Below are 24,399 nucleotides of genomic sequence, written 5' to 3' on the forward strand. Positions count from 1 at the left end.
GTACTGGCACAAATTATGGAAACACTGCTGTAAAAAAAAAGTGCTACATCTTTTCTTGGGATATGGGATAGTCACACCATTATAGTCAGTAACAAGGTCTTTGGAAGATTATGCAGACAAAAGTTTTACAAAAGATTGTGTTGGCAACATTTTGCTAAATATATTTAATGCAGATGCACAAAATGTCTTTCTCGCACTACGTAGACAAAATGAAAGACGAGGGAAGATCACCTTTGGGAGGGCATGAGGCTGAGAGGGGTGAGGCGGCCGGCTCTCAGCTGGAGCCCTTCTCCTTCCCGTCCTTGTCCTTGTCACACTTGGCCTTGCAGTCTGCCCCCTTCTCCGCTGCTTTCGCTGCCTCCAGGTCCTCGGGTTTTTTGGAGGGGTCCACAACGACCGCTCCTTTACTGGTGTTGCAGCCCATGATGCTGGCCCGTTAGCCCCACTCGTATCACGTTCTGTACGGACTGAGCCCTTGACTGGTGATCCCCGTGAGCAGTCCTCAGGAGTGGAGCTTAATCAAGGCTCCTTTGCCTAAATACCTCCTCTATAGTATTGTTGTGGAGCACAGCCTAAGGTTTCCATAACTACAGCCCAAGCTTCCTGTTGGACTGGTGTGTAAAGCATTATAGGTCTTGAGTTTCAGTTTACATTGGTTACTACCTCTGACCTATTGTCATCAGTTTGCCAAGCAACATTGGTTGAGTTTTAACTTTTAGCATGACGTGTGAGGACAGGGTTACTGATAAACACCTTGGGAATCGGTTGTCATGCACTGAGCGATAGCCATAGCAACCCATTTTTCAGAGTTATTTGCCATTTGCTGAGTATTTTTCCAAAATATTTCAGTCAGAAAATATTTTCATTCATTTCAATTTTGAGGCCTAATCTCACTGACAAAATGGAGTCAGACCTGTCCGTCATGCACTTTCAGGCATTAGTTTATTTACAACCGTTTTCCTTTATGTTTTATGCATATGCACACACACACACACACACTTATTTTATTTTACTTTGCTTTATATTTTTATTTTATGAGAACAATTACAAGATGCTTTAAGGATTTGATGAATAAAGAAGTTGAATAGCCTGTAAGTTAGTCATCGGCCACACACATATAGAGGGAGGCACCACAAAAATACACAAACCATAAGAGCATAAGACAGACAGAAAAGGCACTTAGCAATGATACAGATTACTATCATAGCATACTACTAATAAACTCATCTTATTTACAGGAATGTACACATCTCTACAAATGTATTACAACCATCAGTGAAAGTTTACAAATAGTAACAAGGTACCTTGTAAAGCTAACAGGATTTGTGAGTTCCTAAGTGTTTATAGCCAAAAGAGAAAGTGATCGTACACTGGATATACTGTATATGGAAAAGGGATTAAATATATTGCTGTTAAGTAAAAACAACTACCTATGTTAATCAGATGATTAACAGGTCATGGTTACAGGTCTCTAGCATAGCTATAGTTAGAAAAATAGCATGTGATACAGTCTGGTATAAAGTTACAGCTTAAAAGATAAGCTACCATATAAAATATAGTCATAAAAGCTTTCTTCTGACTTTGGAAAAACTGAGATTCTGGAAACATAAAATGTGCTCTCCTTTTTCATAACATTTAAAATAAACTGGCTCAGTAAAAAACAAACAAAAAGGTGCCAATATCTCAGCTTGTGCAGGGCGTAAAGAGTGAAAACTGTTTTCACTTTCATGTACTTTGATAATGATCATGTGCCTTTATGTGACTACTAAATACCTGAAAAGCTTTCAGGGGGATCAGTAACCTCAGTTACCATGCGTTTTTGGCCTGCCTTTTTTCAGCTAGCCTTACATAAATATGTTTGGTGACAACCACACACCTGCCTGAGATAAGTAGGCAGCCCATAATTGAGGAAATTACATTGCTTCTAACCGACTTGTCCCTCGTGTAACATGAATGGCCCACCGCACGAGGTCTGGAGACAGGTAGGAATCACTGAATGGGATGGTATGAAGGGGGTAGTGTTTAGATTTTGCTTTCCAATTCCGAGATAATTCTGTATTTTATGGGGCAGCTTGCAACTCTAGTAGATATCCACCTGTATAACAAGCAGCCCAAGTCTATCACAGTGAACAGTGAACTTAAAGTCAGAATTCATTTTATTGCCAGAGTTGGCAACAGCACAATTACAACCCACTTTCTGTCTATTCTGGTCGACAGCTAAAACTCTTAGTGAGTTGATATTGATAAGTTATCAGTGCTTTTCCATCATCTGTCATTTCTAGTTTCAGCGTCTCTGGTCTGGACGTTTACAGCTGACTATGAAGTAGTGCTTGGTTTGCGAAAATGAAAAAAAAATTTGAAATACAAATTGCTCCTGTTCAAAACAATTCCAAAATAACTGAAAATAACTTGAGACCCATATTAATGAACTTCCCGTTTAAAACAAATAAATATATCATAGTCTGAAGGCTGGAGAAATTGTCCACTGTTCTCCTACTGAAGCCATGTCTGAGGATATAACAAAGGGATATCAAAAGAAATTCTGAACCAATCAGCAAAATTATGGTCTACTACTCATGCCCATCCCACACTATCCAAAAATAGAGCCTCGGTACAGAAATGCCACGCCTATCCTTTAATTTCTAATGTTTATGGGGATAGTATGTAGTATTTCTATTTGAATGTATTTTATCGGTACGTTTGTCATTCAGTTCTCTAATAGCAGCCTTAATCACTAACTTTTTGTTGAAACATCAACATTTTCCAATACATAATAAAATGTAAATTACACCTATTATTAGAGAACGAAATGCAATGCGTACCAATACAATAAATTCTAATAGAAATGTCCCATGATATTCCCATGAGCATAACTTCAAAATCAATGTTTCCTAGTGCCTAATAAAATGTAAATGAAATATAAAGTCAATTGTGCATTTGCACAAAAACACCTCGGAACGCATTTTCAGAGATGTACATGATCTCGTAGGCTACCTGTGACCTGTGAAGTTGGTTCCGGCCATTCATAAAACCCATGGGGTCGAGACTACAGTGAGTGGTTTACCCACTCTCTGCCTGTGATGACCTTCCACACATTATTATCTCAGTGTTGAGCGAGGTTGGCACCAGATTTGCTGTCAGTCCTGATGGTAAATGAGGCTAAGGGAGGGGGAGGTCTACGGGGGTCTGTCAGCATGTCCACTGGTATCCCATCATGCCTTTGGTGTCAGAGCTGCCTGCTGAAAGCCTGAGTGTGTAGTGTAGGCAAGCGTAATGACAGGACTCCCGTGAGACCTCTGTGGGTGCTGCTGATCTCACAGCGCAGGGAGCGGTGGGCTGTAGGGAGTAGGTACTGTAAAGCCATGCTACAGGCAGGAACGTCCAAACACGTTCATTGGAGCGGAAGAAAGCAGAACACTTATCACTTGCAGTCCTGGCCGAGAGCCGGGTTTGAGGACTGGAGTCGGGGCCAGTGGGACCCACGCTCGCTAGCCCACCTGGGCCTCAGTGAGACCTGTGCTCGCTAGCTCACCTGGGCCTCAGTGAGACCTGTGGTCGCTAGCTCACCTGGGCCTCAGTGAGACCTGTGGTCGCTAGCTCACCTGGGCCTCAGTGAGACCCGTGGTCGCTGGCTGCCCGGCCTCAGTGAGACCCGTGGCCGCTAGCCCACCTGGGCCTCAGTGAGACCCGTGGTCGCTAGCTCATCTGGGCCTCAGTGAGACCCGCGGTCGCTAGCCCACCTGGGCCTCAGTGAGACCCGTGGCCGCTAGCTCACCTGGGCCTCAGTGAGACCTGTGGTCGCTAGCCCACCTGGGCCTCAGTGAGACCCGTGGTCGCTAGCCGCCCGGCCTCAGTGAGACCCGCGGTCGCTAGCCCACCTGGGCCTCAGTGAGACCCGCGGTCGCTAGCTCACCTGGGCCTCAGTGAGACCTGTGGTCGCTAGCTCACCTGGGCCTCAGTGGGACCCGCGGTCGCTGGCTGCCCAGCCTCAGTGAGACCCGTGGTCGCTAGCTCACCTGGGCCTCAGTGAGACCCGTGGTCGCTAGCCGCCCGGCCTCAGTGAGACCCGCGGTCGCTAGCTCACCTGGGCCTCAGTGAGACCCGTGGTCGCTAGCCGCCCGGCCTCAGTGAGACCCGCGGTCGCTAGCCGCCCAGCCTCAGTGGGACCCGCGGTCGTTGGCCACGTCCTGTAGCCGCCGCAGCAGGGCCGTCTGGTTCTCCTGACACAGCCGCTTGGCGGGGGACTGGCCGCCCTCCTCCAGCAGCATGCTGCGCTTCTTGGTGGGCGTCTCGCCCGTCCGGATCATGCTGTTGATCTCCCGCAGCCGCTGGGGGAAGAGAGGCATGGGACTGCTCACCGTTCTGTCTCCCTTTTCATCAGTACAAACAGGGGGGTGTTTTCCCAAGCACTGAGTACAACCTGGAACAGCTCCTTACTTCAGTCCATGTTCCACATTTGGGAGGGTTCCGGGGTTCTACTCAGTGCAGTTATCCAGCTAACTCGGTAAACCTGCTTTGTGAAACTGGGCCCAGGTCACATACAGCATCTTTCCCTTTCTATAGCTTTAGCAACTGTATGCTAGAGCAAGGTACTTGGTCAAGGAGTACAGAAACAATAACATACCACGATCCTTAGACACACACACACACACACACACACACACACACTAGTCACACATGCAATATCACATCTCACCCTGAGAACTACTGTCAGAGTGTGTCAGAGCAGTCACTCACCTTAGAGGGGCTGCTGCTGATGTAGTAGAAGATCTTGTCGCGGGGGGAGAGGGGACTCCCGTTCTTGTGGGGGGATATGTAGATGGAGTGGTTGTGGGACAGCAGGACCCTGCGTGGGGACCCCGTCCGCAACGAGGGGTACGGAGAGAGGGGCGGGGCGTCCGTCTGTGAACCAAAAACACAGTGCACCCAATCAGAGCATGTGTGTACTGAGCCCATACACTGACCTGACCTGAAGGAGGAATGTTCTGGAAGCCATTCAGGCCCCCATCTCCTCAGCTTTCACAGTGAGGTAAAGCCTTCTGCTCTAATAATACATTACTGCATAGCAGACCTGGGTCAATTACATCATTATTTTGGATTCAAATACTTTTCTACGCTTTCCTGGGTTTGTCTGGTGTATTGGTACCTATGAAATACTTAAACTTCTGGTCCATTTGGTTTTGGTTGGCTCAATCGAGCACAGAAAAGTATTTGAATCCAAGATACGCATTTGATCTGCTGCATATAATTCTACTTGTGGCTTGCAGGAGAAATAGACCTGAGACCACAGAGGCCTCAGTACAGGTGTACTTCATGTACGCACACACAGACTTGCTGAGCTGGTCGATGGCGGACGTGTGTTGGCGAGATGCTGTGGTAAGGGCGCGGTACTCACCCCTGGAGCCGTGCCCGGGCTGGAGGAGTACCGCAGGGCGAAGAGGCGCATCTGTTTGATGTAGATGTTGTTGTAGAAGCGGATGAGGTCTCCCCTCTCCTCCCCGTCCTGCTCCAGGGGCACCCCCGGCAGGTGTGTGGGGGTCGGGGGAGCACTGCTGGGCTGGGGCGTGGGCAGGGTGCTGGTGGAGCGCATGGGGACCGGGCTGCTGTCTCCGCTCACTGGGGGGAGAAACAGCTCCTCAGTGCTCTCACAGTCACATTCACTGCAGCACGCAGGGCTGAAGCTGCCACTCTGTCACCCTGTCCTCAGCACTGAGACTCACCACGCTCTCGCCCGGTCTCACTGGGAGAGCTCTGTCTGTGTCCACTCTCACTGCTGCCTGAGTGACGCCTCTTCCTCCCGGAGATCAGCACACTCCTGTAAACCTGAGAGCAGCACAGCACTGTTACAAACACACACACACACATACACACACACTCCTGTAAACCTGAGAGAGCAGCACTGCATGTTACACACACACACACTCCTGTAAACCTGAGAGCAGCACAGCACTGTTACAAACACACACACACATACACACATACACACACACTCCAGTAAACCTGAGAGAACAGCACAGCATGTTACACACACACACACACACACACACACACACACTCTGGTAAACCTGAGAGAGCAGCACAGCACTGTTACGCACACACACACACACACACACGCTCCTGTAAGCCTGAGAGAGCAGCACAGCACTGTTACAAACACACATGCACACACACACACACAATCCAGTAAACCTGAGAGAGCAGCACAGCACTGTTACACACACACACACATACACACACACTCCTGTAAACCTGAGCGCAGCACAGCACTGTTACATACACACATTATTTTACGTGAGATGAAGTGCTGAGAGGAGGAAGAGTAAGAGTACTGTACACTGTACAGGATGAGACTGATACTTCAGCAGCACTGAAAATACAGCATTACATCAGCCGTACAGGCACGACAAGGACCACTTACACTGCTGCTGGCCTGAGGCTGGGTCCTATAGCACTTCATTATGTTCTGAAAAGACTTGTCCTCTTTGGTCACCTGCAGGAGAGCCCGACACAAGAGCACAGCATTTCAATTTCAGAAGCTTGCGCTGCCGTCTCGGATACAAAATTCATATTAATTTTGCCGGTGAAGGGCAGTTATTCTGAGAAAACTAGAGCAGACACTGTTTGTGCCCCCGCCCTGACCTTGGCCATGACGTAGATGGCGCACATGAGCAGCTGGTCCAGGTGCCGGTCCAACATGAGGTCTGTGCAGTGGACCAGCGAGTACTCGAAGCAGGTCCAGATCTTCCTGCGCAGCTCTGCGGAGATGTCCAGCTTGGCGCAGAGGTCCCGCAGACGCACGCTGGCCAGGTGGTACACCTGGGACAGGAGAGAGAGACACAGGCCTGTCACTCACTGTGTGGGGGCACAACACGCTTCTGAACACAACAGGGCTCACTCTCACGAAGTGCGTCATGCAGCAGAGCTGGAATAAACACAATCAATAATCTGAGTAAAGACAGGCGTGCATTATACCATTTTCTATTTGATTACGACAGTAGGAGCTCTGATGCCATCGGTTCAGCTCGGAACGGTATCATAACTAACAAGTAGTGACGTTAAGACCTACTGTAACTTTTTTTCTCATGATTCGGTCTGAAAATATTAGAAAATAACAATTGAGAGTTCATCCTATAGTGTACGTCCACCTTTAATGTTATGATGAGTCAGCAATGGGTAGTGCAAGGTACTTTTAGATAATCCATGATCCAAGCATTGTACCAATGTGCAAAGGCAGAAAACCTTACAGTATTGACAATCTAGCTAGCGACTTGTTAGCTCGGAGCAGAACCGGTTCTTACCTTGCGGAAGAAAAGGGAGAGGGATCCGGTTTTTTGGGGCTTGTTTGCGGGGCTCTGGGGCCCAGGCCTCTTGCCCTGCTGTGCGGTGGAGGCGCTGTTCTGCACTGTGGCCTGAGGGGCGGTGCCGGTGAGCTGCTGTGCGCTTAGCGTCCCCGTCAGGGCCTGCGCCGTGATTGGCTGCAGCGTGCCCGTGCCCTGGCCTGTCACGCTCATCTGCACCGGGATGAAGGTAATGCCACCGTTCTCATTCGCGATTCCTGGAGGTTTTAACGGGGAGAAATCAACACGTTTAATTAGCCGCCGCTCGTTTAATCTATTAGGCAATTATATCGTGCAGTTCAAGGATTAATCGCAGCAGGTTAAGCTGTTATCTTTATTATTACTCCTGCTTATCTCTATAATATAATGAGCACACACTGCGGACCTATTATAAGAGTGTAACAATGAAAGGTATAAACAGAATACCTTGGCCCTTTTAATACAGGTACCAGCCTCAAAGGCAAATAATGGCAGCAGCAGTTTAACCTGTGGTTACTCATTACCTTGTACAGGTATGGTGACTGTTTGGCCATTGTTGGCGGTGACGGTGGCTGTCGCCATGGTGACCACGGTCTGGCCCGCAGGTATAGTGCTGATGAGGGGAGTCTGGGTCACTCTCATGGGTGTGGCGGGGTCAGAGGTCGTCTCGCCGTCCACGAACAGCCGTCTCCGCGCTGCGGCAGCTGGGGGCGAGCTGTAGCGGTCGTGGAGAGTGGCGGGAGACGCGGACACTACTGGGAGAGAGAGAGAGACATTTCACTTAGCATTAGCTCTGCTGCAGGTTGTAGTAGCACATTCTGTCTTACGATCTACACGCATGTTTACATCTAGTGAGAAAACGCAGGTCTGCAATGTATTTGTCTGGATCTAGGCTCTACTCAACAGTGTTACTGGAAGACTGCAGTGTCTGCAGACCAGTGCTTTAATCATCTGATTACACTAATCATTGTCTGCTTGGAAACCACTTAGCTTTCTGACCCAGTTCTGAGAGTGTTAATGGTTTACTGAGAGGCAGACGGTGCTGATTAGCACTGCTCTAGATCAATCGCGTAAAGTCCTGAGTCCTGAGTTCAATGGTCTTCAGTTTAGGGATGAACAGATAAAGCACAAGTTTCCCGTGCTCAGTGATGAGACACAGAGTGCAGGAGGCCCTACCTTTCTCAGGATGAATGAGAGACACAGTGTGGAGGAGGCCCTACTTTCTCAGGATGAATGAGAGACACAGTGTGGAGGAGGCCCTACTTTCTCAGGATGAATGAGAGACACAGTGTGGAGGAGGCCCTACTTTCTCAGGATGAATGAGAGATACAGTGTGGAGGAGGCCCTACTTTCTCAGGATGAATGAGAGACACAGTGTGCAGGAGGCCCTACTTTCTCAGGATGAATGAGAGACACAGTGTACAGGAGGCCCTACCTTTCTCAGGATGAATGAGAGACACAGTGTGCAGGAGGCCCTACCTTTGGCTGCTCCAGGTGTGTTCACACGGAGCTCATTCAGACGGCTGGGCGTTAGAGGGGTGCTTCCAGCAACGCTATTCCCCTCTGCACCCTCAAAATGCTGGGGAGGCATCACCTGCAACACACAGATGATTCAAATCACCTTTATTTATACAGGGTGGGTTAACCTTTATAGAGGGTGGGTTGCCCTGCTAATGCCCCACATGTAGCCTAACCTATATGTCTTTGAATTGTGGGAGGAAACCGGAGTACCTGGAAGAAACCAACACAAGCACAGGGAGAACATGGAAACCACCTGGAAGGCCCCACCTGGGTTTGAACCAAGGACCTTCTACTGTGAGGCAGCATACCTCTCCACTGCACCACCGTTCCACCATAATGTGTTATACAACAGCCCCAGCCCACAGGCACCAACCGGGCCCCTGTCAGGCCCCTGAGGTCAATCCACACATGAGCATTACAGTAGCCCGCTAGCAACAACAGCATTCAGCAACTGTTTTACAGCCTTTCAACAACCGATACTTATCTCAAGCGCCCTGCTTTCACTGTCTGCTAGCACAGCATGCTAGTGCGGACACTACGTGGACCTGTTGTGAGGATGAGCTGCTGGTCAGCCATGGTCACTGTCTGGGGTCACATTACCAGTCCAATGCAAATGACAGGCTTGCAGAGGGGTGTGGCCATTGTTGCTATTTTGTTGTGTTCAGCACACTGTGTTCTCTGTGGACACACCTTTACCCCTGTACCATCTTGCATTCTTCTGCATACCAGATACAAGCAGTGCTGCATTGAACATGGGTCAATTATAGCACACAGACAGACAGGAGTAATCATATGTATCTGGGACAACACTGTAACCTGACCTGCTATAGAAAACACATGAGTGAGTGAGTTACAGAAGGAGTAGGATGACATGTCAGCGGAACATATAGATGATAGAGACAGTGTGTGGACACTAGTGGTCTCCTACCTCCTGACAGGCAGGAATGCGGCTCTTAGCCCCTCTGACGCTGTCCCACAGCGGAGACCCTCCCTGCCAGGCCAAGCTCTCCAGAACCTGCTCCTCAATGCGGTTCAGATGCTTCACCACCTCCCGAAACAGGCCCTCCTCGGCCCGCACCATCACCTCGATCACCTGCAGCACACAAAGCTCCAGGTTTCACTCTATCTCTCTCTCTCTCTCTCTCTCTCTCTCTCCAGTATCCCATCACTTCACAAGCCAACTCTGCACTAAAACCAAAAACATTCTCTACAACCATCAACTTAGAATGGGGTTTGGTTTCAAACCTGAATGGTTTAAAAAAACACAAGTATTTTAGCCAATCTGAGAATCCTGACATAGCCAAGACTGCACTTACAGCTGCTGCACACCAGTGGGCGATGTTCAGCAAAGAAAATCTTTTCTGAAGGCAACTCACTGAATTTGTATTCACAGTTGTGCTATTGTGTTGACAGTGTTTTTTAGATGATGTATCACTGCTATCTTCATGGTTTACCTTGTAGAAATGGTAGGGAGGCAGGTCGAAAATCTCGATAACACGGGGGAATTCGCCAGGCGGTCGATAAGAAAAGATGACTATCTCCAGGCAGCAGGCAAGTAAAGAGCGATGAAACACATCCTTCTCCAAAATCCCCTACAGAACAGACTCAGGATTACTTTACAGTGGCTGTCAAATGACATCACGCTGTCAGTATAGCATACAGGATTAATGCGATGACATCATAAAACAATGACAAACACATTTGAAATGACCATTCTCTGCATGGTATTTTTGTTACATTGATTTTGTTCTAGTGAAAGGCAATATTAAAATGTGCATTGTGTTCCTTGTTGGTACAGCAGGGGGCAGCATACTCACAGAGAGATCACTATCACCCAGCCTCTTCTTCTCCTGATTGATGACAGCCTCCAGGGTCTTGTAGTAGAGAGCTTCAGCCAGGCGGAAATACTTCACTCCAATATCTATACAGATAGTAGCATATCATCGAAAAGGACAGACATGCACCACAAACTCACAGTATATGAATTTACACTGAATGGAGTAATATAATTTCCTAACTTCAATATGAAAACATATGATGAATGGGCAGATTTGTATCTGTACAGTCTGTGCATGTGTATTCCCTTGTGTAAAATCCAGCTATGACCATCTTGAAATAACCAGTTTCAAAACAACTAGTAGCTGGTGGTCAAACCATGTTGAGTATTGATCTGGACTGAACAGGTCAACCAGCTACCAGGTGTTTCAAAACCTAGCTTGAGCCGTTTTTCTTCAGCACGGTTACCTTTGGCCAGGCTGCTGTTCTCCTCCTTGTTTCCTTCATAGTGCAGGCAGAAGATCTCAGACATGTCTTTGAGTCTGTTAGAGATGGCTTCGCTGGGGTCCCTGGCACAAGCCCTAACCCACAAACACAAGCAGCACTGTTACAGTGAGACTGGGTCTAAGTACAATTAGGCAACTCTGGGAAGAGCCTCCTGTTTGATAATGTGCTAATACCCAATTATGTAAGTCATTTCCAAACAGGGTATTGGCATAAAGCAGTGGTCTGCAACCCTGGTCCGGGAGAGCCACAGGTTAAGCTGGTTTTCACTGTTACTCTGCACCTTATTAATCAATTTAAGCAGCTGATTACATTATTAACTCAAGGCATATGGTCAATTGGGTCTGAATTGGGTGCTGATTTTAATGTGAAAAAAAAATAAAAAAAAATAAAATGAAAAAAATAAAAAAATAAAAATCTAGCAGAGCTTGTTGTTCTCAGGATTGCAGACCCCTGTTATAGACATAAAACCAAAATACTAACAATATAACAAATGCACCTTAATAGCCGATGAGTCAATGTGTTATATAAACAATGTATGATGAAAAGTTCATTCTAATAATTCACAAGTTTTATTTTGAGCTAAGCCTGGAAAAAAAATACGCAGGACCAGAAGTGAAAAATTTTATTAATTAATAATTTTTAATTATACTTAAAGCATGCAGCTTGTATGTATACTGTAGAAGACTTCAACTATACTTCAGCGAACTATTCTGTCATATAGGTTGTCTGGAATTTTTTCCCATTTTCTATTTTTCTGTAAAGCGACTTTAAAAAAACCAAAAAAAACCCAGACTTGTTGCCAGGTCACGTCTCTGTCTTAGCCAGCTGCTCAACAGCATTCACACAGAGCCAGAGCAGCACGTAGCAGCAGCAGCCTGGCGGTCCTTCACCGCGCGCTAACCTGAGCGTGCTGGCCAGCTTGTCACTGGGCCCGTGTTTCAGCCCCGTCAGCAGGCTGTGGAGACGGCCCACGCTCTGCATCGCCATGGAGACCGGGGTGCCCACGCCGCCCCCTTCCTGTACGTACTTCCGGCCGGTCAGAGGGGTGGAGACTCTGAGGGCGGAGGCCTGGAGGACACACAGGGACAGAGGCAGTGTGAGAGGCAGAGTCAGAGTCAGAGTCAGAGGGGTGGAGACTCTGAGGGCAGAGGCCTGGAGAACACACAGGGACAGGAGCAGTGTGAGAGGGGTGGAGACTCTGAGGGCGGAGGCCTGGAGGACACACGGGGACAGGGGCAGAGTCAGAGGCAGTGTGAGAGGCAGTGTCAGAGGGGTGGAGACTCTGAGGGCGGAGGCCTGGAGAACACACGGGGACAGAGGCAGTGTCTCCCACAGGCTGGCTCTCATTACCACACTGCTCCCACCCACCACAGGAACACCCCGCTTATAAACAGCAACACTACATTCAAGCCTGCAAAGCAGTTTGAAGTAGAATCTCAGAAATACAAACCTCTTGGGGACAGAGTGTTTTAGAACTGAAAAGTCTGCTACTTTGAAACCAATTTTAATTTGAATAATTTACGGGACTGGCTATATGAATGATTTTTACAGGCTCTTATTTTGCACCTATAAAACTTTTTATAAGTTAATAACCAATAGTCAAACAAGATACAAGCAGGATCTCATTAGAACATTCATTTTCTCCTTCGACCTTCAGAAAGACAGCATAATAAGAATAAATCATGTGTCCCTCAAAAATGTTTATATTAAAAACTTTTAGTTGAAATGTCATAAAGTGTGTGTGCAGTTCCAGAGAACCTGGAAACTACTGACCAAGAAAAGCGCAAGACGCATGGACCAGACTGGAAGCACGTGAGGGAAGAGCTCCAGCCCTATCATAAAGGCTACTATGAGGGCATATGTGAGGGAACACTGAAGGACAAACAACGATCTGTTGACAAGCAGGCAGCAGAGTAGCTCCTGACCACCCAGCTCAGCTTAAACTGTTTCTATTCATTAATATCTGTCAGAGTGTCATACAGTTTTTGTCTTTTTTTATCAGTAGCTTATGTGCTGTGCAGGAGCAGGCTCCTGATTGGTGCTGTGTTTATGTGCTGTGTAGTAGCTGGCTCCTGATTGGTGCTGTGTCTATATGCTGTGTAGTAGCTGGCTCCTGATTGGTGCTGTGTTGTAGCAGGCTCCAGATTGGTGCTGTGTTTATGTGCTGTGTAGTAGCAGGCTCCTGATTGGTGCTGTGTTGTAGCAGGCTCCTGATTGGTGCTGTGTTTATGTGTGGTGTAGTAGCAGGCTCCTGATTGGTGCTGTGTTTAAGGGCCGTGCAGTAGCACGCTCCTGATTGGTGCTGTGTTTATGTGCAGCGTAGTAACAGGCTCCTGATTGGTGCTGTGCATATGTGAGTGGGCTCTTACAGTCTGGGCACTGTGCAGGCTGTGTGCTGGCCGCTCTGTGTTCTCCGAGCCCACAGTGCAGTAGCAGGTTCCTGGTGTACCGATGTCCTCATTGGCACCGTCCCCCAGGAAAATTCTCTCGTCCAGACTGCCTGTGGACAGGACGTGCTCCTCGTACACTCGGCCTATGGATGCACTGCACATACGCACACAAATATAGAGATACAAAGTGAACCTTCGACAACATGGAGACAGTATAGTGCTCAAAGTAGCATAAAGACAGTTCCCATTCATTGCTTCAGTACAGTACCTCGACGCAAGAGTTAGCTGGACATAATTATTATACTGAATATCTTCTGCAATTATTACTGGATATCATCGTTCACATCGTGAATAATCAATACTGAAATATCCAAATTATCCTGTTATTTCATTCATCTGTATTATCTACAGTACTGTGCAGAAGTCTTAGGCACCCTAGACTTTATTATATATATGTTTCTTTTTTTGTGTGTGTTAGTATATAGTTAGTATAAAAGAACACATTTGAGATTTCCAAATATTCATTTTCCAAAAGACTTAATTTTACAGAGAAATTTTTGTATTTAATAAAAAAAAGTAACATACTGTAAGCAACTGACTACTTTTTAAATAAAAACTTGATCAATCTGTCTGAGATCAAGGAGCCAACCAAAGTCTGCAGAAGAACTGTGGCAAGTTCTCCAACATGCTTGGAACAACCTCCTTGCTGATTGTCTTATAGAACTGCAGGACAGCCTTGGCTATCTCAGAGCAGTGATGCGTTTTTAACGCCGAAGGGTGGTCACAAAAATATTGATTTGATTCAGTTTTTAACTATTCAGCCAAATTATTAAAATGTAATGTAAAATGTATAGTACGTTTATTTAGGACCTTTCATTGAATTATTTTTGAAAGAATCTTATCTGTACAGTGTTATACAGGTGCCTAAGACAGTACTGTAGGTACCAAGAAAAGATGTTCTACTTCATGATCTTCTTCTTTACTTGCAAATGAGTCACACAATAACTGAATTCATTTTGGGAAGTAGAGAGAGGTTTTTTAATGCACATTTGCCACCTGAATGCACTAATATATTAGCAGGGAACTGAGGGTTTTGATCAGCAGTTAACATGACTGATACTCACAAACTGTCACCAAAATTTGTAGGATCAAAGAAGCCAGTGAGGGTTTCCTCTTTTCCCTTGAGAATCTGTGAAGAGCACACAGGTTCATCCAGTGAGGAGAGGAGGAAGAAAACACAATAAGAAAATCTGTGGCCTGAGGGCTGAATTAGGGTTGCCAGATGCCCCATTTTTGACCGGAATGTCCGGCTTTCAAATTACTCGTACATGTCTGGTTTGTAGTCTCGACTGGACAATATTTTTTATTTCAAAACATCTACTATTAGTTTGTAACAAATTCACATCTCAACCACACCCCGGTCCGTGATCTATTGAAATAGCCCTGGTCCGTGATCTATTGAAATAGCTGAATACCAAGTCAGAAGACAGACTGCAGTGGCTGGTTACGGATGTGCTAGATTTATGAGAGTACTGATATAAAGTTACATACGCACAGCCGTATATCTTAGTTCATAAATAAGACCAACGTTTTTTTAGAATAGACCACTAATCCCTGCTGCAGTAGTCCAAACATTTCCTCCTTTTGGTGAGAACACTCTCAATAAATGTCCATCCCTCAAAGTTCTCCTAGACGAGTATGCCATCTATTCTATAGCACCTCTGATATAGGTCCCCAGTAAAGAGCTTTGCTCCAGATATGAAACATTTCCTTTATTACAGAGTCCTCCATTAATTGGCCTCCAGCGTGCCGAGCAGATCCACGGTGAGGCCTGACCCACCTTCTTATCGAAGAGCTTCTTGATGAAGGGCTTCCAGAAGTGCTCCTTCACGCCCTTGGCCTCCAGCACCAGGCCGTCATGCAGCTCACACAGCCTCTCGATGAAGCAGAGAGGGCCCGGGCCCGGCTTAAAGTCCTTATTCCCAAAGTCTTCTGGGAGACCTGCTCGCACAGAGCCACACACACGTACAGAGACACACACACACACATGCAAACCCACACACGCATACAGAGACACACACACACAAACCCACACACATGTACAGAGACCCACACACACACACAAACCCACACACATGTACAGAGACCCACACACACACACAAACCCACACACATGTACAGAGACCCACACACACACACAAACCACATACATGTACAGAGACGCACACACACACACAAACCCACACACATGTACAGAGACACACACACACACACACACACACACACACAAACCCACACACATGTACAGAGACCCACACACACACACACACACACACACAAACCCACACACATGTACAGAGACCCACACACACACACACGCAAAGCCACACACACGTACAGGCCCCCACACACATGCACGCAAACCCGCACACATGTACAGAGACCCACACACAGAGGTAAACCCACACACATGTACAGAGACCCACACACACACGCACAAACCCGCACACATGTACAGAGACCCACACACACACACAAAGCCACACACAAATACAGGGACCCACACATGCACGTGAACCCACACACATGTACAGAGACCCACACACACACAAAGCCACACACAAATACAGGGACCCACACAAGCACAAACCCACACACACACACAGAGACCCACACACACACACGTAAACCCACACACATGTACAGAGACCCAGACACACACACAGACGCACAAATAATGAAACAGAAAACAAAGCAAGTTACACCATGATCTCAGGTAGAGTAGCAATGACACAGACAGATATTGTATCAAATTAATAAGTGTCCTAGCTTCCACATATTTTCTTGAAAACGTGCTAGATTGCATGTGCACTTGTGTGGGTGGGTACAGCATGTGAGTGCACCTGTGTGCTTGAATGTGTGTATTTTTACACCACCTCACTTCAGCGTACTAGTCTCAGATTGCATTTTGATGTAGTGCAAGCCCATTTATAAATATTACACTTAAGTACGCTTGAGGAAGAGTGTGTGGAGGGAAGGATGTGTACACTATTTCTTTGTGTCTCTCGGTCTTATCTCTCTCTCTCGTTCTCTCTCATGAAGGAGCTCAGAGAAACTCTGCTGACTCAGTGGAAACTTTTCTTTTTCCCCCCTTCTAGGCTGTAATTATTTGCACATGTCATCTTTATCAGGCCAGGTTCCCATCAGCCTGCCTCCCCGTGGTCTGAGACGGACAGAGAGACAGAGACCCCCACTACCTCCTCCACACACAGGCCCTGGCAGCAGCAGTGTGCCGTCAATGGCAGCAGAGCCAGGGGAATAGAAGCAGGCTTACACCTATAGCCTAGTGGCTAAGTAGCTTGACTGGGACCCAGGAGGTTGGTTCAACCCCCAGTGTAACCACAATAAGATCCGTGTAGCTGTGGGGCCCCTTGAGCAAGGCCTTTAACCCCACATTGCTCCAGGGGGGATTGGATTGGCCCCTGCTTAGTCAAATCAACTGTACGTGGCTTTGGTTAAAAGCGTCAGCTAAGTAACTGTAATGTAATGTAATGTATCCCTGAAAGCCGTACTGTACCTTTAAAGGCGGGGTTGAGCAGCTCCTTGCGGCTGGAGCCCAGCAGGGCGTTGCAGTAGACCAGGTCCAGTGCGCACAACAGCAGGTGGTACGAGTTCACCAGGTCATCGCTGATCATGGGGAAGTTTCCTGGAACGGACACGGAGGCTGATCAGGGCCTGGCTGGAGCAGAGCTTTAGATCTGATCTCACAGCTAATACTGCACATCCACACCCACAGTACAATCACGCACACTCACACAACTAAACACAGTACAGCACCTCAAACCAGGTACACAACTCCGCATGACTGCAAATGCTCAAGGGATGACAAATAACACATCTTAAGACTATGGCCACAATGTTACATTTTGTCTGTTCCAACTTTATCAGGTCCAAGAAGAACCTGTACGCCATGTCCCTGGGCCCTGCTGCATGCACAGATAGAGTTACTAATTATATGGCCAGAATACAGGATTAAATCTCTCCACCCCTCTCACGGGAAGCGAGAGAGGAGCACTGGCCAGGCTCCAGGGTCTCCCTGTAGAGCAGACATCCAGCCAGGATTTCTTAAGCCCAGGAAACCTGAGGACTAGTTTATACTGAATCAACCGAATCATCCTTGTGGATACTGCCTGCATAGTGAACCCTCTCACAGAAAGGTGCAGGACATAATTACTGTTTACAAAATACTGCACACATTTATTTTACCTCCTTCTGACGCACCTACTGCATTGTGCACGGCTATGCTCATTTACGTGTTTTGTTCCAGTTTTTTCTTTGATTTTCACCCCTGTCATTTCCTTCTCTCTCCCCCCCCCCGCCCCCCGGTGTTTTGGTGAGACAGGCACACAGTAAGCTTGCACAGGGCACACAGGATGTGAGCAGCATTGTGTGTCGGTGTGACCATTCTCGGAGGGTTAGCGTCTTCCTGTCAGGCCCACGTGGTGCAGCGCTACAGCCCCATGTCTCTTATCAACGCGGCACACAGCCTGCTCTCTCTGGGGCTGTGATGAATGACACGGCATCTTCTCACACGGGCAAACCCTCACGTTGCCTTTCAGTCCCCAACTTCTGTTTCTCACACAGCGACCATGAATGCCACACATATTTCAGCCTGGACATCTTAATAGAATATCTATGTTATCTACTGACAACAGCCCGCATTATTCTGTATACTCCTTGTTAAGATCAGTCATTTTATATAATATACACAGATGAATTATCTGTCAATTCAGTAGCAAAGAAAAACTGTTCTCCTATCTGAATAAGTCAGAGGTATAGTCAAAATCTTACACAATCAACACTGAAGCACATTACCAGACAAGCCACTTTAAAACAGAAGTGACAAAATGTCCAGTACTTTCTACAAACATTTAGCAACCGAAAATACTCTAGAGGAAAGTACAGTCAATGCATACCTGGGTACTGTCACTTTGTACTCATATTTTCCATTCCGTCTCGAAAACACAAGCCACCAGACAGGAGAAAATGAGCATAAGAGAGTAGCAATGCAGGAAGACACAGTGACAGCACTGCAGAAAAGGTACAGGGTGAACCGAGCAAGCTACAGCCCATTGGCTCTGCAGAGCAGGCCCTCACAGACAAGCCCTGACTTGTCATAAGCCAGTAGTTGCTATGATAAGAGCTGTCTATGGGCTGGTGAACGCCGATAGGCCAAACACAGGCATACAGAGAGGGACCCAGCACGCCCCCTGCAGGCCAATATTAGCCTGCAGTGACCAGATTCAGAGTTGACTCAGACAACAGGAGAGCACTGACTGAAGAAACAAAACAAAAACTATGGATACTGCTAAATGATGGATAACACACCACAATGGTGCCTATGGGCTGTATCTCAAGATATAGGACACTCAGTAAGCACTATTAGGTATTAATTAGACTTCTTTTTTAGACTTATTAAGTCTTCTGCAGCTGTATCCACTTAAGAGGTTCGATGCGTTGTATATTCAGAGATGCTCTTCTGCATACCACTGTTGTAATGTATGGTTATTTGCATTACTGTCAACTTCCTTTCAGCTACGACCAGTCTGGCCCTTTTCTTCTCACATTGACAACGCGTTTTTTTGCCCGCAGAACTGCTGCTCACTGGATGTTTTCTTGTTTTTCATACCATTCTCTGCAAACTCTAGAGACTGTTGTGTGTGAAAATCCCAGGACATCAGCAGTTTCTGAGATACTCAATCAACCCTGTTTGGTACCAACAAGCATTCCATGGTCAGTCACTTAAATCACATTTCTTCCCCATTCTGGTTTGAACCTCTTGACCATGTCTGCAAGCTACTATGCATTTAATGGCGGCCAAATTATTGGCAGCAATAAATACTTGCATTAGTGTTCAAGCTGCTGTTCAGGTTTACCTAATAAATTGTTCAGAGTGTATATTTATAAAAACATAGCTTGCAAGTACACATTCAATAACAGTAAAGCCATAGGCAGTTATCACTCATGGACATATCAACGACCCAAAGAAAAACCGTGAAAAATTAGTTTTCCCATAAACATTGAACCTCAATCTGAAGATAAATATGTAAACATGGCACACGTATTACAGTGGAAAATCAAGTTTTCCAAAAAAAAAATCCACTGATAATCATTTATTATTGGTGCTGACAATCCTGTCTCTTTCCGGCTTTAGGTTACCTTTGCCAGAAGCAGGAGCAGAGTCTGTGAAAAGACCCTGTCATGCAGAAGGGCCTCTTACAGAGAGACTATGCTAAATCAATGCACACGTAAAAAAAGCCTGCCAAATCCACTCGCGTCTCCAGACAACTGCAGTCTCCAGCTGACGCTGACAAGCCTGTACAGGTTTATGAATGGCCTGGCTTTACACAGCGCACATGTGACCAGTGGCCCTTCTGCCCCTCTCCGTCTGAAAGAGGGCAGGGCCGGCCCTTTGCTCTACCACTGGAGGAACAGCCCCCATTAGCAACTGCCACAAAGGAACCCTCACCCCTGCAATTAAGCCCAGGGAGCTACGGTCCACAGGACCGCACCCCTCCCCCACTGTCCACAGCTGAAGCAGCCTCTGACACGGTAATCCCAGCCTCCACGCTGAGGAGATTGCACGTCCAAAGCCACCCTTCAGCCAGCCGTTCCGCTGCCGAGTGGATATCTATATGCACTGGCTGCACTACAGTGAAGGCCTGAGGCCAAGACTCTCAATACCAGCCTGTTTAGACACAAACACGGCAACGGCCAATTAACAACAAACAAACAAATATAGATACCCCTATTTGGTCATGTTATTGTCACAAGTCTTTTATATGTTTTTGTTGTTGCTATGCCTAAAATAGGAAAGCCTGACAGGTTCTGTTCTTTAAACTGCTTCATTTTTTTTATTTATTGTGAGGCATATCCTGCCAAACGCAAGTAAAATAATCTAAATTTCCTGTAATACTGTAAGAGGGAATATGAAATATTTTTCTTGGTTGCCATCTGAGTATTTTCCTTTCACTTTATTCGGTTATTCAGACTTGGAACACGAAAAGACAACTTGGAAATGCACCAAAGTATTTTCTTCTGCACGGACTCACCTTTGGCATGGATGAACAGGATCCAGCAGAAGTTGAAGACCTCAGTGACTGTGCAGGGGTGGCGTCTGAGAGACAGGCAAAGATTTCAGCACAGACAGGCTGCACTACAATTTGAATTATGTAATACATACAGAAAACACGAACAGCAAGTAACAATATACAAATTTATTTCCCTATCTACTGTGAAGAACTCTATCATGGACATTCTATTTCATAGTTGCAACTGCTTCTTGCCCCCGAAAATGATCTTTTCCGCTGTATGTTTGTTCAGCTGCGGTTACCTTTTATTGTGGTTAGATACTGTCTTCATATCTGCCCATCCCCCTAGTGAGCACCTACAGCATATACTCAATTATATATCTATCCAGATGGTAGAGGTCAGTGTTAAGTTCCACACTAGAGCTGTAAGTTACATGACGTCCATGTAAACCACATAAGAGAGTATAAGACGCCTAAACAAATGTTAATGCCGCCCCTGCCAACCGTCCTCTGCTGACAAGTAGGGCTGCACATTAGCTCTGAACCACATATTTTTCCTCTTACGGGCGTTCTTACTACCACCTCAATGGCGTGTGCGAGGGGTTAACAATGCATTCCTGCCTAGCCCCTCTTCTGTCAATCTCTCATCAGGCGGGCCTAGGGCCGGGTCCTCGACACCCGGACCAAAACCTCAGGAGCAAAAGTTGGCAGGAAGGAGCTTACCGCTGTTTGCGGCTCCTGTGCACTCGGGGAGGGTCGTCGGACGGCGCCCTGAAGATGTCCTGGAAGATGGGGACGTACTTCTTGAAGATGACGGCCGACACGGTGAAATTCCTCTCCAGCTTCTCGGTGCGCTGGCGGAAGTCCTGCGGCAGGCCGGCCATGTCCTGCCACTTCCTCATCTTGCTGAAGAACTCGATCAGGCTGGCACGGAGAACGGGCATGATGGCACGGAGAGAGCAGACAGGATGGCACCCAGAGCAGGCAGGATGTGGCACGCTTTCAACCACGCATCCAGGTACGGCCCGTTTCGACAAAACCCTCAAAACTGACTGACTAACAGGAATTCGAGATTGCACTACATGACACTTTTTATCCAAAGCAACTTACAGTTGATTAGACTAAGCCGGAGTCAATCCCCCCCGGGAGCAATGTGGGGTTAAGGACCTTGCCCAAGGCTGTGTGGATCGTATTGTGGCTACACCAGGGATTGAACCACAGACCTTGCAGGTCCCAGTCATTTCCCTCATCCACTAGGCTACAGGGTGCCCTACAATCTACAGAGGCCCCGGAAAGCTGAGACCGTCAAGTCAAATGAATACTCTGGAGGTAAGGAGCGGAAGCTTCATTTTAGGGTGGGCCACATCCCTTTAAAGGCCTATCGCATTGCAGTCCGATTTTTTACAGAAGCCTGAATGTTCTGTGAAATGAGCAATGCTCAGTGACCCAGGGACAAAGCTCTAAATTAGTCCCAGCATCGGATTCACTCAAATCTTAAGATCAGTTTGAGGTTCACACAATGCCGTGCCTGCATTTATCAGTGTCTTTCTGATCCTCAGTTTTCAAAGACTGGACATACATTTCAATACAAGCTATGAAACAGGGATTTCCAACATTTTCTGATCCAGGGACTGAAGGGACAACCAAGTAAAAAAGTTTTTTTTTTTTTTAAATTTTTTAAAGGTTCTATATTTTGAAATATTTCCACAAGCTATACTGTAGTCATTGCATATCAAGACTGACCAAAGACCCCTTACTGTACCTTTGAGGACCCCCTGTGGAAGACCCTGGCTCTAACACATTACACCGCAACAGACTGACCTCTGCTCTGAGCAACGCAGGATCCTGGTCAGAGACACATAGTTCCCCTCAGCTGTTCCCTTGCCCACAGTTGGGACTGTTGTTCTGCAGGCGACATAGAGAGCGCAGGCCAGCCAGTGTAGTTCACTGCCCTGTCAAGAGGAAGAGAGAGAGAGTGAGGGAGAGAGAGAGAGAGAGGGGAGGGGGTGTCTGGACTGCTTGTATACATACTTAATATGACTAATTTCAGTTCAAGTATCTCCATGAATCACAATACTTCATAATAAGCTGTCAGCATGTAAATTCTTTTGACTGAATGGGCTGAACTGACTCCCCAAAAAACTGCTTATCAGGTTTTGCACAGGCAAGGAGGGTTGCACTAAGCAAAATATCCCAGCTTTATATTGCATTAGGGACATCTTGATCTATTTTAGAGTATGCAAGCACAAGTTGCGCAGTCCTCCCAGTCAACGGCTGGGCAGCTGATGTACTGCAGAGTGAAAGAAGCATCTGCGAGCTGCACACGCTTCCTGTAGGACTGGCATGTTCATTTGCCCACCTCGGAGTACGTTACAGCCATTGCACAGGATTGCACTACTTTGCAGAAAAGATTAAGCATTTCAGTGATTTATGAAGATTAGAATAACGTTTAAAAGATAAAATAAAAGTTTGTTATGAAAAATATATTTTTTTCTTTTTTACTAACCTATTTTTACAGACGAAAAATAAATCGTTTCTATATCAGGCTACACTAGGGCTGAATTGCAGGCCATGGTCAAATGAATGAGGGTTTAATGTAGTAAACGTGACTTCAAATGAGGATGTTGTAAATTATGGGTATTCGTTTTGTATAAAATAAGTCCTTTGTCGTCATTAGTAGGCTACTATTGATCTGTAGCACAACTGATGCTCAGACTGTTACCACTTTTACTACACCTTTAAAATAACGTATAGCTCCGCACTTTTAGATGCAATAGAAGTGGAGGCTGGTTACCTTCGTTTTGTAATACTGTCCCAATGCCTTATCAAGGTCTTACTACTTTATACTTGCACAGTTCATAACACATCAATGGAACCTTATTCATTACATTTGGACTCACAAGTCAGTAAATGTAAAAGTGCACGTACAATAAGGAGGACAAGCTCAAGTCGCTTATAAGCCACAAGGCCGACCCCTCCCCCTTTCCTTAGCCAAAGCATATAGGTAAAAAATTACATAGAAATGTATTTCATTTATATATTGCTACATTTTGGTTGACTAGAACGTTGTAAATTTGAATTATATTAAGTATACGACACGGCCACTAGCGTATTACGAAAGACATTATGTTAGCATCGACGAACATTATGAAAACGTGCCAAAATATTCTCTTACCTCTAAAGTGTAGTTTTTGTTAATATTTTCATAATTCTTCCATGCATCATTGCTTGCGTCCTCGTCCATATTTAAAGCCCGGCAGAGCTCTTCAAACCCCTGTTTGGTTTTGTGCAAGGTCTCTTCCTCTTCGTTCATTTTTTAAACGTATACCACGGTACCAAGACTAGACAAAATAAAGACTTACGGGTAATACTTCGCAATGTATATACGAATTAACAGCCGTAGCATAAGACGCAGCAGAAAACACTCTGCTTCAACGCACAATTATCTAAATAGAAACGCAATCATTGTCTTCGTACAGTACGATACAGATAAGCAGTTCTGTACAGTGTAGCCATTTAAATGTCCTTTGAGTGACAGCCGCTGCCTTGTGGCGCAGACTTACGCTACATGCGTGCGAACAGTACAGAAAGACGACGATTACGCACTTATTTCGCGTAACTCGGTTGGTAAAAACCACTAACGTTTAAGTCAATCACCCGCCCACAAAAGGCTTTCTAGATCAGGAATGGACAACTAGCATGCCATTCAAACTCAAGCTTCCTGTTGCGTCGACTCCGTCACAGATGCTCTAATTCCTAAAAGATATGCGACTCCCTGGCCAGCCAGAAGGGGGAAGA

The 24,399-nt window shown here is 46.4% G+C and overlaps 1 protein-coding gene across 2 annotated transcripts; it reads right to left on the bottom strand.

The window, feature by feature from the left end:
• Window positions 1–3,962: 3,962 nt before the first annotated feature.
• Window positions 3,963–24,122, bottom strand: rbl2 (retinoblastoma-like 2 (p130)). Of its 2 annotated transcripts, none has more exons than XM_061221752.1 (22): window positions 23,777–24,122; window positions 22,423–22,553; window positions 21,325–21,525; window positions 20,623–20,687; window positions 17,088–17,216; window positions 15,351–15,511; window positions 14,635–14,699; window positions 13,490–13,664; window positions 12,022–12,188; window positions 11,082–11,194; window positions 10,655–10,758; window positions 10,292–10,429; window positions 9,766–9,930; window positions 8,796–8,910; window positions 7,841–8,068; window positions 7,299–7,555; window positions 6,640–6,816; window positions 6,419–6,490; window positions 5,721–5,823; window positions 5,396–5,616; window positions 4,738–4,902; window positions 3,963–4,328 (listed from the first exon to the last, which is right to left on the bottom strand). In XM_061221752.1, the coding sequence occupies exons 1-22, from the start codon at window positions 23,912–23,914 to the stop codon at window positions 4,158–4,160; spliced, it is 3,261 nt and encodes a 1,086-aa protein (XP_061077736.1). In that variant the 5' UTR covers window positions 23,915–24,122; the 3' UTR covers window positions 3,963–4,157. The 2 variants fall into 2 exon arrangements, with proteins under 2 accessions (XP_061077736.1, XP_061077735.1); XM_061221751.1 differs by having other exon boundaries at window positions 7,841–8,071.
• Between the last annotated feature and the right edge of the window lie 277 nt (window positions 24,123–24,399).

Source organism: Conger conger, chromosome 15, assembly GCF_963514075.1.
Source record: "Conger conger chromosome 15, fConCon1.1, whole genome shotgun sequence".
Classification (NCBI taxonomy): domain Eukaryota; kingdom Metazoa; phylum Chordata; class Actinopteri; order Anguilliformes; family Congridae; genus Conger; species Conger conger.

Excerpts from the sequence above, each read along its gene's own strand:
- rbl2 (XM_061221751.1), bottom strand. The coding sequence starts at position 23,914 with ATGAACGAAGAGGAAGAGACCTTGCACAAAACCAAACAGGGGTTTGAA. Across the intron at positions 20,688-21,324 it reads CACAGGAGCCGCAAACAGCG|ACGCCACCCCTGCACAGTCA; the intron begins GTAAGCTCCTTC and ends CCTGTCTCTCAG. Across the intron at positions 14,700-15,350 it reads AGAAGCTCTTCGATAAGAAG|ATTCTCAAGGGAAAAGAGGA; the intron begins GTGGGTCAGGCC and ends TGCTCTTCACAG.